The sequence below is a fragment of the Rhinolophus sinicus genome, linkage group LG12 (genome assembly GCF_036562045.2).
Source record: "Rhinolophus sinicus isolate RSC01 linkage group LG12, ASM3656204v1, whole genome shotgun sequence".
Classification (NCBI taxonomy): domain Eukaryota; kingdom Metazoa; phylum Chordata; class Mammalia; order Chiroptera; family Rhinolophidae; genus Rhinolophus; species Rhinolophus sinicus.
Window position 1 is genome coordinate 51506219 of NC_133761.1, and position 19796 is coordinate 51526014.

At 35.4% G+C, this 19796-nt stretch overlaps 1 protein-coding gene across 1 annotated transcript in view; it reads right to left on the reverse strand.

The window, feature by feature from the left end:
• AKT3 (AKT serine/threonine kinase 3) overlaps positions 1 to 19796 on the reverse strand; it is a 252816-nt gene that overhangs the window by 115965 nt on the left and 117055 nt on the right. The window contains exon 3 of the mRNA XM_074316835.1: positions 4663 to 4788. Within this exon, the coding sequence (XP_074172936.1) occupies positions 4663 to 4788 (126 nt within the window). The remainder of the gene's footprint in view (positions 1 to 4662; positions 4789 to 19796) is intronic.

The following is a 19796-nucleotide window of genomic DNA, read 5'->3' on the forward strand; positions in this document are numbered from 1 at the left end:
ACGGGATTAAAGGCAGGTTTCAGAGAGGAAAAAGATATTGTCCGAGTGGGCCAATATTTGTAATAAGGAAGACGGTAGAATTCTAGGAGGAGCTCCTGGGAACAGAGCCTGGCATCGCCCCCTTCCCCTCAATGACAGAAGAAAGGGAAGAGAGCAAAAGTAGGTTGAGGCCCCAGACATATGCACGTTGATGTTCGGGTTGTCCATTGAGGAACTGCTTCTACCTCTGAGTTAGACTGATAACTGTCAGTGTTGAAGACCCTGAATGCTGGGCAAGCAAACTGTTATGCTCCCAGTACCTTTGCAACAATGCTTGTGGGTATCCTGCATTATTTTCAGTCAAACTGTAATGTTTCCTGTGCAAAGATAATCTCCATCCATAATTAGCAGTTTACCAAACCACAAGTCTGATTAGAAATGTACGTTTCTTTAAAAACTATTTTTACTTACATTTCTACAGCACTATTATTTAGAAGGCACTTTACATGTAGTTCGTATTTGATCCATCTGAAGGATGAAGGTTATTATCCACATTTTATAGGGCTTGGAGAGTTTACATTCTGCATGCAAAGGGTATCTAGCAATTTAAGTGTTGGAACTCCCACCCAAAATCAAATCTCAAGGCTTAATCTAGGGAAAATATCACAAAACGTGGGTCGGGGAGGGGAATAACATGTTTAAACGACAGTAGAGAAATTTGAGTTTTAATCTTGATACTTAACTACCACTACCTAGTAGAGCAACCTTAAAAAAAAAATCGCTGAATTTCTAAGGGCTCCATTTTTCTCATCTCCAAATTGAAAAATATGGAAAACTAGATGTTTTCAGATAGTCATTCAAAAACAGTTATTAAGCCCTAATATACAGGCACTAGGAGAAGTAAGATAAATAACACTAGGCTCTTTCCTCTAAAATAACTCACAATTAGTGGATGAGGCACACACGTGAACAAGATAACCCAGAAACAATGTGATAGCAACAAAAGGTAATTTAGCAAGGAGTGAGGCTGGGGATTTAACTATGAATTAAGTCTTAAAGAATGAAGAAGAAGAAAATTATCCAGGCAAACAGAGAACAGAAGGACGTTCCAATCAGAGGGAACAGCATACACAAAGGCTCAGAGTAGAAAAGCAGCCCAGTTTGTACAGGAATTAGAAACAGTTCAGTCCTGCCCACGTAGAATTGCACAGAAGAGAGATGAAGCGAGAGTTGAAAGCAAAGGCCAGATCGAGGAGATTCTTTGTGATTTATTAAGGAAGCTGGACTTCATCCACTAGGCAATAAAGACCCAGGGCAGGGCTTTCACAGGATTACATACTTAAGATTTAATTTTAGAAAGATCACTTTGACAGTCATGTGAAGGAAGTATGAGAAGTGCTAGAAACTAGAAGCAGAGCCTCCAGTTAAGAATCTATGACGAGGGCTTGTGTTAGGGTAATTACAGGAAAAGACGTTAAATTCAATAAATAAGAAGCAAAATCAGCAGGACTAGAAATGAATTGGGACTGAGGTGAAGACGTGAAGATTTAAAAAAAAAAGTCATGGACTAGATCCAGATTTCTGCTCAAGACAGAACTGAGATACTGAATATAGGGGGAAAACTGACTCAGCTTAGGACACGTTGAGTCCAAAAACAACCTAAGTAGAGATATCCAGAAATTAGGTGAATTCAGTAACCTACTGCTCAGGAGAGAGGCCTGCCCTGAAGATATCCACGTGTGGGAGGGAGTAAGCTGCATGCAGGTAGTAACTGAAACCTTAGAAGTGAATGTGACCACGCAGGCAGAGGGTACAAAGTGAGAAGGGTCCTTGGCCAGAACCCAGGTAGACACCAAAATGCACACAACAGACACAGGAAGAAAACCGGGAGAGAGAGACATTCTAGAAGAAGAGATGAAATCGTCCCAAGGAGGAAGTGGTGGTCGATAGTATAACACGCAGCCCGGATGTAAGGCCAGAAAAAAGAACTGAAAAACGTCCACGAGGCTTAGCAATTAAGTGGTCACTGGAAAATATATTAAAAGTGATTTCAATTAAGTACAGTAAATAAGAGGGGAAGCTAGACAGCAGTGGGTTGAGTAGTAGAAACAATGAGCACAGACTATCTTTTTGGATATTATAAATCAGAAAGGAAGGAATCTGAAATTTAATGAAGATTCAGAAGATCAATTCTAAGTCCCTTCAGTTCTCATACTTTATTTTTTTTTTCATGTAAGTAAAAAGCCAATTTTGGTAAAATACCATTAAAACCCACATCGATTAATTTTAAGTAACATTTTTAATTATCAGGAAAAATGGGACTCACCGTAGCTATCAATGGAATATACGTATACATTAATATAACATTTCCCAAGATACCTTAGAAAGACCTTGTAAAACAGTCTCTTTTCTCATATACCCAAGGGGTCTGGACAATAGAGAAACAATTGGTGAAGTCACCCTCACTTGCTCCAACTATTCTTTCTTTTAATGTCTCATAAAAACATTCTGTCACCCTCTGCCCAGCATATCCTTCTCTATTTTAATTTGTTTAAGTCCTATTCACTCCTCAAGGGCCGCTCAATTTCCCCCTCACAGAATCACCGAATGTTAGAGACTTAAAAAGGGCCTTCCAAATTCATTGAATCCAAGTGTTTTCACTAATGCTGATGAAGGGAATAAAGACCAGAGAATTTCAGACAATGACCCGCCCAAGGTCATACTTAAGGCTTATGGCAAAGCTGAAATTTGAACCATTTCTTTAACCAGAGCCCATTTCACTACTCACTATGTCCTCGGGTCATTATTATTTATAAAATTTAAGATTGCAATAAATCAGGCTTTAAGAATAATCGGTTTGAAAGAATTTAGTTAGTGTAAGATCCATGTTAACACACTTCTGAAAATTAAGGAGCTGGTCTACAACTTTACTTGTTCACTTGGGTGACCTCCCCACAACTACTGGATTATACATATAAAGATTACAGATGTCGGCTAATACTTATTTTGTGGATATGCTGACTGTCAGTCACTAAATAGAATCTCTCCCCAAGAGTGCAGCATTTATTTCAGCCTCTGCCAGTGGAAGTGTTGGAGCAGATGTTGGCAGACGGTGACATACAGTACGTCTTTAAAACTTGTTGGGGTGTGAAATTTCATAAGGTCAAAAAATGCTGCATTTTGATCAGCAGATACAGGAGTTCTGTACTTTTATATATTATTTCAGACAAACCAATAGCATTTGCTAGTAAAATCGAGAAACTAAGAAACTATGCTGACTTTGGGTAGGCCAATAGCAATGTATGCTGCTAATGCTTGAAAAGCTCATTTCTATCACTTTAAAGCAAATATTCGCCCAAAAGATCTTTAGAACGGAAATGCGTTCTTAAGTCAATACAAAATACAAGATATTATTTCAACTCACAATAGGATTTTAAAAATAATTTTCTACTGAAAGAAAGCTATAAATATCTAATGAACATTTGGGAGGGGAAAACTGATTTCCTTAACTTATACATATGTATAACATAGTTCTCACTTTTTTTCTGAAATGAAATCCCTACATAAGAATCCACTTACATAAATAGAGAGGTTGTTGTTTTTTGTTTTTTTTAAGTTAGTATCTTTATCATTCAAATGATTTCACAAACCTTTGGTTTATTGTTTTATCTTCTTCTTTAAAAAAATTAAGAGATACTATCTATAAAAAAGGTTGGTGCTCTATATTATGGTAAAATGACTTTTATAACATTCAAGGTCTTTTGTTATCTTGGAATTTTTATTGTTACTATTTAATTGTATTTATTATTATTTATTTTTTTTGCTTCAAATTTCCCTCATATTTTCCAAATGTGGCTAACAGATAACAACATAAAAGCAAAATCAAAATTAAGAATGGTGTCTAGTTAAAGATTTTATCTCAACGGTACAGACTTTGGTTGTTATGCAAGTTTATTTTAACCTAACTTTAAAATGCTTTACTTCTGAATTAACACGAAAAAGCTCTTTCATTGATTAATAAGTATTTGAACAGTCTGAAGTGTGTGCTCGTAACATAAAAATAATAACTGTTGTCATTCTCATCATCATTATCCTCAGTTTACTTTGTGCTATAGTCAAACAAATACACAATTTCTAAATAAGTTTAAATTACAAACACTTTGTTAGATATTTGTAAAGAAGAAAAATTTAACTACAAACACAAAATCTTCCCAGAAAATAATTTCTAATGTAAATCACTTGTTTCTCATCATCCAATCCATCAAAAGAGCTAAGATTATGATAGGAAACTGATTAGAAATGCACTAAGTACTGAGACATCTTCAAACCAAGTTCACACTAGTAACCAAGTTCAAAGGTCTTTGCTTCCATTTAATAAAGGAAAACTTAAGGTATGTATTTGGGGAATCATAATTATCACGTTCAAGTGTTAACTATAAAAATATTAAACTATTAAACGCATATATTAATAAAAAAGACTAAACTATTCATTATACAAGACCACAGATTATTGGTAATCCCTATGCTGAGGAACTGAAATTCTATCAAAGCTGAAAACTTCTCTGCGATTCAATGCAAACCTAAACTTTTTCATAGGCTTCTCGTATTTTAAGATATCTGACACATAATAAGGTCATGCAAATAAATAAATGCAAGGTGAATCAACAATTACAATGAACTTACTTGCCACTGAAAAGTTGTTGAGGGGATAAGGTAAATCCACATCTTGAGGTTTCTCTTTATATCCTATGAATGAGCCATCTGTCTTCAAAAGGAAATATCTTGGCCTCCAGTTTTTTATATATTCTCCTACATGAGGAAAGCATGCATGTTAATGCTGGGGGAAAAAATGAACAGCAGCTTTTATGTGAAAAATAAATTATGGCACAATATATGTCCTACAACATTGCCCTCCAAAAATTTAGTTAGGCAATTTTCTTTTAACTTAGCGTACAAAAGAAAATACGTAAGCCTACAATTAAGATTCAACAAGAACCCAAACATGTTTTGTTTTTAATGATTTCACACTTTGATAATTCATTTGCCCCATTATTTCTTCAGAGAATCATTCATCTGAGTACACATTTTGTTCAGTTTTTCATTTTATCAGATGGTTGTTAGAGTATATTTTCAGCCGTTTTAAAAAGCTTTGGTAAATCATCCATACAGCATCAGGGAAGGTCTATGAAAAACACTTAGCATAAGAGGGACATGAAATAGATGTTTCTCTTCCATGTACCACAGACTAATTGTGTCGTTTTTTTAAAAAGAAAGTGATAAGAGTATTTTTTTTGTTAAATCATGACTTGTTTAAGTAACATTTCATTGTTCTACATAGGAAAATAACTTTCTGTACAATACTGTAAATAAGTCAAGGAAACGAAAGGACATGGGTTACTAGAGCTTAAAAACCATACACGCACTCACATACACAAACATAACTGTAAGAACACATGGTACACTGCCAAGCACATAAAAGTCAGTAAGTGTATATATTTTTATCAGATTTTGATAAAAGCTACCACCTACCTACCAAAATATAAATTTTAACAACCAGATCACCATTTGCTCACCTCATAAAGAACTCTTCAGAATTGTAGGCAACTGAAATGCTCTGGGAATCCACCAGAGCTGGAAGGACACCTGGTCTCAACTTCCAGTTCTCTACTTGACATTTCTACCTGGTTATTTAATCTTGAATGCTTCAGCATAGTACTACAACAATTTGGAAGCAGTTCCAATTTCCCTGCAAGTCAGTTTCTCTTGACCGCAGTTCTCCAATCTCAAACCTAACACCTGACTTCTCCCTTCCCTCATCCTATCAGTATCACCTTCCCAAATCTCTGTCCTTTAGCCCAACCTATACCTGGGCTAACACCTTACACCTGCCCTCTGCTAAGCCGCTGTGGAGCGCTCCCCCATCTACTCATCCCCCTTCCATCCTAATGCATCTGTCACCTCCAGATTACCCTTATGTCTGTATGTGCCACTTGGATTATATCACTGTTTTGCTCAAAAATATTCAGACTCCTTACTGTTTACTGTAAAGTGCCAAGTCTCTCAGCATAAAATGTAAGCTCCTCCATAACCTCCCGCCAACAGGAATTTCAGCTGTGGAATCATTCCTCGGAATCAGCAACTCTCAACCTTCTTAGCTCAGACAACTTTACACCCATAAATATTACTGAAACCCTTCCCCCCAAAGTTTCTGTTTATGTGGATGACATCTATAATGTTTACTGTACTGTGAAATTGAAAAGAAAATTTAAATTCCTTTACTTCTTTTAAAAATAACAATAAACTCAGTACATGGAACAAGAATTTTATGAAAATAATTATATTTTCTAAAACAAAACAAATTAGTGAGAAAGGCAGAACTGCTTTACATTTTTGCAAATCTCTTTAATGTTTGGCTTAATAGAACGCAGCCAGATTCTCATATCTGCGTCTGCATTCAATCTGTCGCAGTACATTGTTTTGGTTGAAATATAGGGGGAAAAAATCTGCCTCCAACAGATATGCAGCTGGAAAAGGGAAGTGTTCAGATAGTATGGGTATCTTTCTTTGATATTACACCAGCATTTGACAAGTGGTAGTTTTCTAACAGGTTACTTGCAATGTGGAATTTGAAACCCCATCAATGAACTTTCTGTGCTCGGTTACATGAAAATCCACTCGCCCATAGTGCATACTGAATGGATCTTTCATACAATGTATGATTTTGTAACAACACACATTGGTCTTGTAGAAAACACTGGTCCACTGAGTTATAGTGACCTTCCAAATATTGACACATTTCATTATACAATCTCATTTGTTACCACTGTAAATCTCATCAGAAAAGCAAGCACTGGGAAAGCTGTCAAGTTCACGCTGGAAGATATATTCTCCAAAATTCTAATTTTTGCTTAAAAACTTGATTTTCACTATTGGCAGTAAATATGTCAATTCTTTTTCCGTGTAGTGATATACTCCAAGTTCCCACCGCAGGCCCAACCACTTGACAGATGCACAATAATTTACTAAATGAATGAATGAATGGAGGATAGGTATCTGAACACCATCCCCACAGGTGTATGAGCACATAAAGGAAACTTAAAGGGGAAGAAAAGACACCTAACACCACTCCTCTTTGTTTCACTGAAAAAATATGGCCTTAATATAACAAACGCATGCCAAATTTATAAAACCAGAACGTTAAACTCATAGTTCCAATTAAAACAATAAAATAGTTCCCTTTTTGATTGCACTTATTTTTCCATTTTTATTTATGTATTCCTATATAAAATTTAACCTTATTTTATGTTCTCTAATTAGGGATATAATACTTAGACTTTAAATGCTATAAAACAGTAACAGATTTATATTAGTACAAGATGCTGTCTGTTGAGCTAAGTAATAATAGTTTAATAATTATACCAAGGATAAAATGAAACCCATTCATTTTAAAAATCTGAAGTAACACCATTTCTTGTTTTATAAAAGTACTGAATATATTTATTTAAAAATGCGAAATTAAATGAAATAAAAATCAAGTTTTCATTTCTAAGAATATTTCCTGTCAGCCATTAAGTATTTATATGCTCAGTTGGAAGACGCAAAATGTCACCACATAAAACATGTATATTTTTTATTAAACAAATCTTCAAAAATTTAATATATTTTATGTGGTCTATAGTAGGACTTCTGGTCGCCAAAAAGTTATTTAAAGTATCTCTATTATGCATCCCTAATACATAATACAAGACAATGAGAGAGTCATTCACACAGAGAAAAATGGAAAAGTAGAAATTTCCCTTCTTGATAAAAAATACTATTTCTCATAGAATTTTATTAATAATTTTGATTAATTCAGTTAAATTTATCAACAATTGTATTGTCACACTAAGCTAACAGTGGATCTGCCAAGTTTCAATGAGGACACGCAAATCCTATTTTTGACTTCTTGCCATTTTCCATCTATAATATGGACTTTCTGAGAAGATGCTTAGAGTTCGTTTATTTACTAATTTGTTCTAGGTGCTGGAGATATAATAGTGGACCAAAAAAAAAAAAAAAAAGACAAGGTCTCTAACTCATAGAGCTGATATTCCAGTATTACACTAGATTTCAAGTGCCCCCTAAAATTTGGAGAAGAGTTCTGAATATTTTCTGAAAGCAGATCCTTTTTTTATAATAGCATGATGTGTTGGCCTAATTAAATATTCATTTTCTAGTTCCAAAAATGAAACTGAGAAGAGGTTCTTTTTCTTCCAAAGGAAGGGGCCTTACAGGCGACACAAGCTCACATAAAATATAGCAAGCAAGCTTTATTGCCATTTACTAGACCCAGTGCAGGAGAAGTTTCCTAGCTAAAAAGAGCGTAAAGTTATAGCTATTCAGGATGCCTTGGCAGGACCCTGTGCACACTGATGATAAAGTAGAATTGTTCCCGCAGCCTTGAGGTTCCCAAGAAAACCAATCTTATCCAGCTGGTCATGGGAAAGGAACTGAACTCTTCCCTCACGGACTCAGTAGTTGAGGCAGTGAGTGTTCAGGTAAGGTACATATTCTCAGGCTGTTCTGAATATATGGCCAAAGCATCCTGGCCTATGGGCTGATGTCCAGAACAAGGGTATCCTCTCAACACCAACCCTTTTAAGGTCAACCCCATCTGATATTTTAAAGATAGCATTTACACCTAAGTTTATACTGGCTGTATTAAAACAAAGTAGCATCATGTTTTTGTATTTATAGCCCATAGGCTTCAACCAATTTAAGAGACAACCTGGTAATAACGGGGAGAAAGTCTTTAAAAAAACAACACAGCAGCATTTATGGGGTACCACGTCCTCAAAGAGATCGCCCTATGAGTACCTACCAATGGCCATTCCAAAGTGTAGGCACTGCCATGAGAAACTTTCAGCAATGCACCAAAGTCCCAACTGGACAAGATTTCCAACACAACCTCGTCCTAACTCTCTATCTTCCTTAATGGGTGCTTCCAATGCTTTCTCATACTTGGCGGGAGGTTTTATGTATTTTGAAGCATGCTGTTGCCATGTTACCAACGTCAAAACATATACTTCCCAATAAGCATTCCGATCTTTTGCCTCTGTAGGAGGCTGAATGGCGAACTCCAAAATATAGGCACAGCCCAGTCCCTAGACCTGGGAAAAATACCTTATGTGACAAAAGATATGATCGGTGTAGGATTTTGAGAGGAGGAGTTTATCCTGGATTATCTGGGTGAGCCCTAAACCAATTACAAATACTTTATAAGAACTGAGGCAGAGGGAGATGTGATACACAGACAGGGATGAGGAGGACGCAATGTACCCATGGAAACAGACTGGAGTGATGCACTACAGCCAAGGAACGCCTGGGAACACCAGCAGTTGGAAGAGGCAAGGATGCCCTACAGAAGGGTGACCCTACTGACACCCTGATTTCTTACTCCTGGTGAGAGAATAGATGTCTGTCGAGGTAAGCGACCCAGTTTGACTGTCATTTGTTACAGCAGCCCTAAGAAACAAATGCAAAGGTTTATAGAACCAAACAAACAAACAAACAAAAAACCCTACTGATTAATTAAGTTCTGGGTATGAATGGCATAGAGACTCACAGTTAATACTTAATGAATGCAAAGCGGAAAATCCACACCATTGCTACAAATAATAGAGTGAAGGGCGGGATTGGGCCAGGCTGTTCACGAGGGTGCACAGTTTTACTTAGTTATTACAACTTCAGTTTCTGGACTTTTGTTAATTTTCTTACCTTAATAATTTATTTCCTGTAATCTCTTAAAACAAACAAACCTCAATGTTTTGGGGCAAAAATGTTGGCCATAGAAGACATTCTTGATTTCGCTGGCTGAGTACAAATATTTTGGCTCTCAAGCTTAATCTTTAATAATAACCTGAGATGAGAGATGGTATGAGTTTAAATTCATACTAACGTTCCACCTAAAATATTGTGATAGGCTATTCAAATAGATCATCTTTATTAGGGAAGATCCATTCAACTGAGGGTTATCCAACAAAATTGACAGTGCTCATTTCCTACTGTTCATCTAATTTCAAATTACATTTTTATTTAATAATACTCAATCTAAATTAATCCTCATATACTACAGACCTTATTTCATTTAAATTTACTGAGAATCACACTTGGACTTGATAAAGCTAAAGTCATCAGAAAGTGCCAAAGCAGGAACTAGGAACAATGTCTAAGGATGAAAAACGCACAGATTAAAATGTTTAAATGATCTTACATCTAGAATAAATATGGGATGTCTAGATTTGTTCAGACATACATATGGAAAAAAGATCCTTTGAAATCATTCAGCTTGTGTCCTCAAAAATAAATGACGTTAATGAATATTTAATTCCGTTTTAAGGCTAAGTTGTATTCTACAGCCTGGTCCTAACTCTCATTTCACAAGTAGAACATCAGTTGTGCAATGAAGGACATACTGGCTGAGAACAGTGCAGACATACTCGTTCATCTACTGGAGGCCTAGCCTCAAAACTGCCATGGGCTATGCTAAACACACAATTAGCTGGATTCACTGAGATGTTATTAAAACAGACACAGATACAATCCAATTGAAAAGAAATCTACACAACACAGCACTGTTTCTCACAAATCTCATAAAATCATGATCCTTTAGAATTCAATTAGACAAAATAGTCAAACATTACTTTAAAAATATGCTACTTTCCTAGGATAAAATACAAAGAAAATAAAAAAGATGCTGGTTACCAACAGTTGTATTGCAAACTGAAACTCTGATTTCTGTAACAGATCCAAACAATACAACTTTTTAAATTACTAATGGCCACTCACACTTGCTACAACATACCACAGTCTTCAAAATCTAATCCCTCCCTAAGGAAGAGGGTGAAAATATTCTCACATGTATGTCTGGAAAGAGGCATTATTGTTTTGATTTCTCAATAAGTTGAAACAATTATAAACTTAGCTTCCCTGAGAATATTTTTAAAATATATTTTATTCCATGTTTAATCACAATCCAAGTTTTTAAGATGTATCATTATTTCTCTTTGTCATCTCTGAGGGAAAAAAATGAACAGGTGATATTCAGACTTAATGCATATATTAATACAAACCAACCTCTTTACAACTTTCATTATTTACAGAGGGAGGGAGCCATTACTATTTACACAAAAAAGAAGTCACTGTGTAAGGTATGTGGCCACATTTTCAGAACAAAAGAAACTTGACCTAAAACAAATGCTATGTTGTAAAATAAAAGTTACAGCAAATTGCTGTGGTCAATACAGGGTCAGTACACTTCTCAAAGTGGGCCTCATTTCTTTCCCTACTCCCTCACATCATTAAATCCTCTGGGTAAAACAAAGTAATGGTTAAGAACAAGGATTCTGGAACCACACGCTTTGTGTTTGAATCCTGACTCTTCCATTTATTAGCTGCAGAAACTTAAAACTTTCTACTCCTCAGTTTCCCCCTCTGAAAAATGAGAATCATAATGGTACTCACTGAAGGATTTTTTTTAAGGACATAATGCAAAAGCACTTAGAACATTATGTGACATATACCAAAGTGGTAGATTTTATTATTAAATGGAACCATTATCACTTATGGTAATATCATTTATAATCCATCTCCAACTTCACATTGAATAGCCTACTAATCAGTGTTGCATTTGCTCAGGAGTATTTACATAAATGAGGCAACAGGCAAAATCAGTAATAAATTTACTATAGCAGCCAAAAAAAAAAAAAAAAAGTCTCTTTAGCTAATGTCAGTTACGTAAAACTTGAATCTTAGCTAAAGAAACGAAAAAGCTACCCAATATTAAAACATGGAATTGGTTTATGACTTTTACTTCTTTTTTAACACAGAGGTAGGATATCAGTGCGGTCACTAGTGTTCTAAAAAAAAGAGCAAGTCTTAGATCTCTCTGAATTAGTTTTATTAAATGACATACAGAATGACATACCATGAAAATACAAATAGTTTAAGAATTTCCAAAGAAGTTTAAACCAAAAAAAATGGCAGCTTTCAGTAAAAATAAATTGATACAACTTTAAGAAACCGTTAAGTGAAAGCCTTGAAGGTCAATTTTCACCTAAGACAAAATAAGTTTTTATGTTGATTTCAGTATAAAATCTATTTAATTTCATGGTTCGTAACACACTAAATATTTAGTTGCTTGTTGTCAGATGCCAACTAAACTTACACAGATGAACTACCTAAAAGAAAACACAGCAGATTTTTTCCACTAGTGGATTTTCATAAATAATTATTAGCACCATAAACAAATACTGATAAATAATTTATAATAGTGTACATACACTATCTTAAATATCTTAAAGCCAAATATACTGAAAAAAATACATGATAAACATAATAAAACATTTGTAATCTTTAAAAATGCCCATTACATTTTTATATAACGGATTGCAAGTACTATATTCCAATTAGTTCTAAGTGAAAGCCCTATTATGTCTCCCAGGGAGTAGAAGAAGTGTGTTTCTCACTGAAATTATCACCGTCTTTTATAGCTGTCTTAAAAAGAATTCTAAAGAAATTTTTGTATTATCTACATTGCAATGTGCTACCGTGTTTCCCCGAAAATAAGACCTAGCCAGACAATCAGCTCTAATGCGTCTTTTGGAGCAAAAATTAATATAAGACCCGGTCTTATTTTACTATAAGACATTATATTATATTATATAAGACCGGATCTTATATAATGTAAGACCGGGTATAATATAATATAATACCAGGTCTTATATTAATTTTTGCTCCAAAAGACGCATTAGAGCTGACTGTCTGGCTAGGTCTTATTTTCGGAGAAACACAGTAGGTAGCATAACAATTTTTCAATTATACAGGGACAATCTGAAATGTAACTTTTTACCAAAGGAAAAGGCTTTTGTGTATTCTCAGTATTTACTAAATATATCTTGAGCAGATTTTCCAGTTCCTGCAAATTTAAATTTTTAGGTTATCATTTCCCTTTTATCAGTTCCTTTCAAATCTGCTCTTCCCTTACCCTTTGGCAAATTAAGTGTAAAGTTCTGTGGACCCATCTATGAAGTCTCTTTGACCAACTGTCTTCAACCAGCTTTGGGGGGGTGTTGATAGACTGAAAATTAGGGGATGTCTACAAAACATGCCAAAAGTATTACGGACTGCTGCCCAGCTCATTTTGAGGTACTGCTCAATGAGTATCACACATCAAAGGATAAGGTTCTGCAAACATTTTTATTTTAGAATGGGGGGAGACAGGCTTCTAACAGATTCATTCATTCAAAAATACTTTGTGAGTCAACATATGTAGAAGCACTGAGGATGCAGCAATGAGTGATACAGGCTTCATACCTGCCCTCTTGCGGCTTCAAGTGTAGCCGGCAGCTGTGAGAACACAGAACTGGAGAAAACGAGGTGATCTGAGCAATTAAATCAAAATGAACATGTCTCCCACTTTTTAAACTATTTTTAGCAATCCAGGAAGTCGTACCGAGGGATGGCAGTATCTCCTATGCCTTGGCATCTCCAAATAGCATGCATCTTCTGTGCTTTGTGAAAAGGGTACTCAATAGTATGTGTGGCTGGTGCATTGCTGTGGCGGAAGGGACGAGATGGAATATCAGCATCTGATCCTTCAATATTTCATGAAAGAACTGGTTTGCTTCTGTGCTGATGCCAAGATGAGGTGCTGCACACATTCCTCTTCGAAGCCTCATGACAATACAAGCAGGAACATGGCAATAGAGTTTATGCTGCTACTTTCATCTACCATAACACAGAACACACCTTAGCCTTTCAAGTTTCAAGACACTGCCCATGCTGGTCTTTTCTGTCGTGGTTTCCTACTCAGTATTGATTAATGAGGTCAGATTGCAAAACACTCAAATCTTTATGGTGGTTTCACCCAGGTTGTCTGGCTATCGCGTAAGGTCACCAAGAGATGTGTCTGCTCTGCGCTGGTCAGTGTTACCACTGCAATTGGCCAGATGGAAGGTGTTTACAATTTTGGTGATTTTGTGTTGTGCTTCCAAGATGCCTTAAAAGCTTTCCAGATGTACCCACATTTCTATGATTTGCACATATGCTCCTTCATGATTATTTTGAAAAGTATATTATAGTCAAAAAATTTTGCTTCCACTGCATAATGCATGAACTTGTCATTTTTATATTAAGAATAGTTTTCCTATCTACTTCCTAAAGAAGGCTGGGGTCCATGTTTTGCTTTGAAGCTGAAGCAATGATGAGAAAAGTACCTATGCACTGAGCACCACAAGATGTTAGAATGCCAACCTCTCTCAGATCTCAGAAGGGCTGGTCTGTCAGTACTTTATCTACTTTACCATTTTCCTTTGTTATCCAGAAAACTGCACCATTATCATCTGTCTTTAAGCATTCTGGGATTTGTTGCATGGTATTCTGTAAATGAGTCAATCCAATTATGGCTCCCTTTGTTTTTAGGAAACATTACACTTTAAACCAAAAATATGATACTTATTATTTTTAAACATAAGAACATCTTAATATAGTATTAAGTTTTACTGCGAAAGCAAGGAAAACAGACTGGAAGAGAGAGAAAAGAGAAAGAGAGAGAACAAAGCATCTATACAAACTAGCCAACAGAAAAATTGCCATCTTGGCAATTTAAGGAAGAATAAACTGTGAGATTAGTTTACATAGCAGTAGATATGTTGTGGAGAATTACTCAATCTGCACTCAGCTTCCTGCTGGGTTAAATGTGAGCTAAATTATTATTTTGCTTACATTTACGCCCTTGTAGACTGTGAAAGCAGAGCTTTCTTTTTCATCTGCTTTCTGCAGTACAGCAAAGTCTCAAACTCTACACACTACATTAAACACACCATCATTCCTGTACTATTTTAACAAAGTAACTAGGGCCACAGAATTTTAAACTATTTCAGAGAACTGAACCAACTGAAAAAGATAATTTCATTAGAAATTTTACAACTTCCTTCCAGTAAATATTTTCCATTTTACCACACCATATTCTGTAAGTATTTAAATCAATGTCATTAATACCCTGTATTATATATACACTACAATAAAGAGCCTTAATGAGTATCAAATATCAAAACAGTGAGTCCATAACACAAAGCTACTCGCCACGTAGCTCCAGCACCTACCACAGAGCAGGCTGGCATTTACCCATTAATCGAAGGGATAAATAATCCCACCATTGGGCAAAATAAGGATGATACACACGTCGGAAAAGCTCTCATGCGGAAATATCACTGTATGACACAACCCCGTGTAGCTCCGTCCATTTCTTTGTGATGACACACTGATGGACAGGACACACCGCCAGTGTCTCTCTGTGGCAGTGACCGAGATTCCGCAGAGAAGCTGGAGTGTGTGGCTCATCAGTAACCCTGTGCCAGTGGGAAACCCTCTGGTGATCCAACCCTTTACCCCTGCATTAGAACAACTACCTTAGAGGACAAAACTCGATGAGGTAGAAGAGAGTTTTATCTTAGACTCTCACTAATGGAGTGAGGTGCCTCCTACAATAAATTTTCAATAGCCTGGGACCCCAAAATGACACTGCATCAAACCACAAACTGTATTACTCTGAGGGTAAATCCATGGCCTTCATAATGCCTCTTGTCTCTTTTTTGTTTTTTCCTTGTAAGGAAATACCCGCACTGAGGCAGATCACAGCCTGTAAATGGTGAAAGGTAAGCAAATGGGAGCACAGGAAAGAAAAGGACCTGAGCCAAGCAGTCAGGCTTTACCCAAAAGAGACCTCTTCACAGCAACGTGGAGAGGCTGGTGACAGAGCGCCCTCACTCTGCACAGACGGCCACGCTGAGGCACGAGACACTGAGAACAAGTAAAGGACAAAGCTAAGATTTGAAAAGAGACCTACTGAAATCAACAAAGTCCCACTGTGCCTCACTGCTCAAGCTTCCAACATGAAGCAGCATGTACAGAGGGAGCCAAAATATGTGTACACATTTTAAGAGATGTTATCTATGCTCAAGGAGTAGTTCGCCGTAATCAAAAGTGTCTGGACGCTGATGGGAACCACGTTGAGCACCTCTTGCCATTGCAGAAGTCAAACGTGACTTATATTCATCTTTTGTTATCAATATATATTGAGTATTACAATTAATACAGTTTTTTCCTTTCTTAAAATGTGTATACATTTTCTTGGGCACCTTCTGTATATATCATGGTGGTTGGGAACACACACTCTGAAGTACAGAGTTCAAATGCCAGCTCTGCCACTCACTAGCTGTATGCCTTTGGGCATGTTGCTTAATCTCTGAGCCTCCACTTTCTCTTCTGGAAAATGGGGACAGTAATAGTGAAGAAGAGATAAATTAAGATTTGTAGACCACACAGAACAACATCTGGCTCATAGTAAGCGTTACACAAGCATTTGTTAAATGAATAAACATCGTAAAGTATGGCTAATCAAAAAAGATTTAGTGAGTACCTAATACGCACAACGTATTAAACTACACAAAAGTAAATCAAGCATTTAAAATGTAATTTATTAATTTCATTTGTCCAGACTTATCACTGTTGCGCATTAGTTGTAAAGTAGGTGCTGTGTTGTGTGTATAAAATTCCAGGTTTTGTTATTTACTTTGCTAATGTCCTGTCCTCATCCCCCATTATTACTGATCATGAGCTGCACGTCATTTATGCTCGTCCAGTTGAAATCCTTCTTAAAAACATGATGCTGTCACAGAAATAAAATCTTTCTTAACTCAATATCAAGTAAAACTAGGGGGAAAAGTCAAGCATTCCATTGGACTTACCACTAAATATTTACCTCAACATTCCTTTCAAATTATTGCATAAGAAAGTTACTACATACGAAAAGCAAAAGCAAAAGTGTGCCACTCAATATTCTGAAACTGGGCTTTTCCCACTCTTCCCACTTTTTATTGCACAAATTAATTATCATTTAATCTCAAATACTCTGAATTCAGAGACATGTTAAACCACACATGAATGTTAGGCTTTTAGAAATGCTTAGGAATAATGGTATATTTCAACTTCTGGTATATGTATATTTAACAATTAGATATCCAGTGAAGTAAGTTATTTTTGGCTTATATTGTATTTTAAACATGTGATTATGCTTAAGTTTATAAACTGAAGGGAATACAATGCTTCCATTTCAATGAATGCTGCTATATATTCAAAAGTGTGGTTCAGATCATTTTGAATACCAGAATCATCTGTTATCAAAGAGATAGAAAGTGAAACACACCCAAGTAAAATCACCTTAATTTTCCCAGGTAATTTTCTTATCCTTTTTGTAAGCCACTCTAATTTGGCAATTTGTGGCCAGTCATCTGTTACCACTTTCTTAGAAAAAAACTAAATGTGCTTAAATGTTATCATCAAATTGAAGTGCACAGATATATCTAACATTTTTAAAAGAACAGATGAAAGAAATATAACCACAAACTGCACACTATGCAATTATTTAAAGAAGTCCATTTCTCCCTCCCAAAGCAAACTTACAGATCAGATAAACAGCAGAAAAGCTGCTCCTCAATGTTAAAAATGAATTTACTTACCTTGGCCCTCTGAGGGCAGTATTACCTAATACATAGACAGAAATTTCAGAAAACAACCTTTACCTACCATTCTAATAAAAATAATTTAAAAAAAAACCCTGAAAAACGTATAATTGCTCAAACATATATAGGTATTTCTTTCCTTGCCATTGTCAATACCTCTATAAGCATAATAATGCTTCTTTTCAACTGTTTCCAGTTAGTTTGAAAGGAAAGATTCTCTTAAAATCAAGGGATCATGAAGGAGAATGACTTGAAGCCTTGAAATCATGCAAAACACAATGAAATGAAAATTTCATACAAAATGATTCTGCATTGTGTAAATACTCTATTAAGTTCCTGTTATAATGGTCTCTGTAGAATAATTTGTTTTTTTAAAAAATTGCAGGACATCAGAACATATAAATCTTTCAATAAAGATTAAGTAATTCAAAGAGATTAACATCAGCCCCAAACTATAGGTGATCAGGTTTCTTCTTCCAGCAGCCAACAGCCAATAGGCTCATCTGTTACGAATCATTTGCTTATTAATAAAATATAATACAAATGACAAACTGGCAGTGTCGGATCCAAGCACCCACTTATTTTTCATACTGATTCTGAAACTGTAAAAATCTTTACACAGCTTAAGGATTATCAGTTTACTTTCTAGAACCTAATGTAATGAGCGATGAGTGTTTCATTCCTTTACCTCAGAAAGTACCTGTTTCACACAAAGTAGGAAACAAGTTTTCTGGCATTCATTTACTTGCCAAACATTTTTTTTTTTTATGTACAAAACACTGAATAACTAACCCTATCTAATCCAGTAGCATGACAGACTGTGCATTTAAGTACATAAAAAGTGCTAATTTTCATGTCAGAGACACCACCTCCCCACCCCCAAATAAACCAGCCTAAGAAGCAAAGAGCAATCTTATCACGAATGACCTACTGAAGGGAGATAAAAATGATCACAAGTAGGTGAATAACAAAATTTACTTTTATACTGTAAGAGCTCTTGACACATGGTTTTCATTTAGTAGAAATATGCTTTTACTTAGAATTTGTATTTACTTTTTGTAAAAGTCCTGCTTCTACATCTTAAGGTATTTACTCTCCACTCAGGAACTATCCCATTCCTGACATAACTTTGAATAAACTAGGTTTCTAAAATATGCACTACTGGAATTAAAGTTTCATTCTTTTTAAATTATATTATACCATGGCGATTTTTAAGGTCAAAGAAAAAAATTCTTAATTAAATTCCAACTCTTATTTTACTAAAAAAAAAAAAAAAAAAACAGTACAAAGAGCTATCTTAACAGAGTCAGTTCAACATAATGCATATGCAGAGCTGGAAAGAAGGTCATTTCATAAAATTACTTTCTATAACAAATATATATACTTAAGTTTAAATATCTCTTCAGAAAGATGCCAGGAAACAACAGCTGCTGCTCTATGTGCTTTCACTTAAAAGTATAAAATTATGAACTTTGATGCTGTGTTCCAGTCTCAAACAAATAAGTGACTTGCCTAGCCAAAAAAATACATGAACTTCACGGTTTATGCCTTTCTGCCTTTGTATCTTAATCATCTTCTGTTCTAAAAAGTGCTACCAAGTTTACCAACATCTTTAATCAGATTTTCTTGAAACGAAAACACATTAAAAATTTTAAGCCAAAACATTTAGCAAGATGCCTTAAAGAATATGTCAGACAGTGAAATACTCTCTTCTGTTTTCAACTTACTGGCCAATATTTTAAAAAATTACTATTCATGCAGGATTTTTCTGAGGCACAATTCAAATACATCTCTATACCATTAAAGCTAGAAGTTCCTAAAGTTTTTTTGTTCTTTTTTTTAAGTATCCTGAAAATACACAAAGTACAGATTCATTCATATGTGAAAATTTTAAATAGTTTCATCTTATCTATGAAACATTTCATAGGCCATGGGATATTTCCACTTCTTTGGCATAGGAGTTATTTTTGGTAAACACACCTTTTTTTTTTTTTAAATTAGACTATAACACTTAACTATGTGTATATGAATATTAGCGTCCATCACCATGCACTATTAAACATTAAAATATCCTTATATGAAGCTAGCATTGTATTTTATAGCATTCAAATTGAGTTTTTGCTGTGTTTTTTTTTTTTAACATAACCGACTTATTCTTCAAAACCAAAACTGAAGTCCTCCTGTCCTACTAATCACTCTTAGAAACTGAATCAGGCAGCTCTCCAAGGTACAACATCCCTCTACTGAGTAGTATTT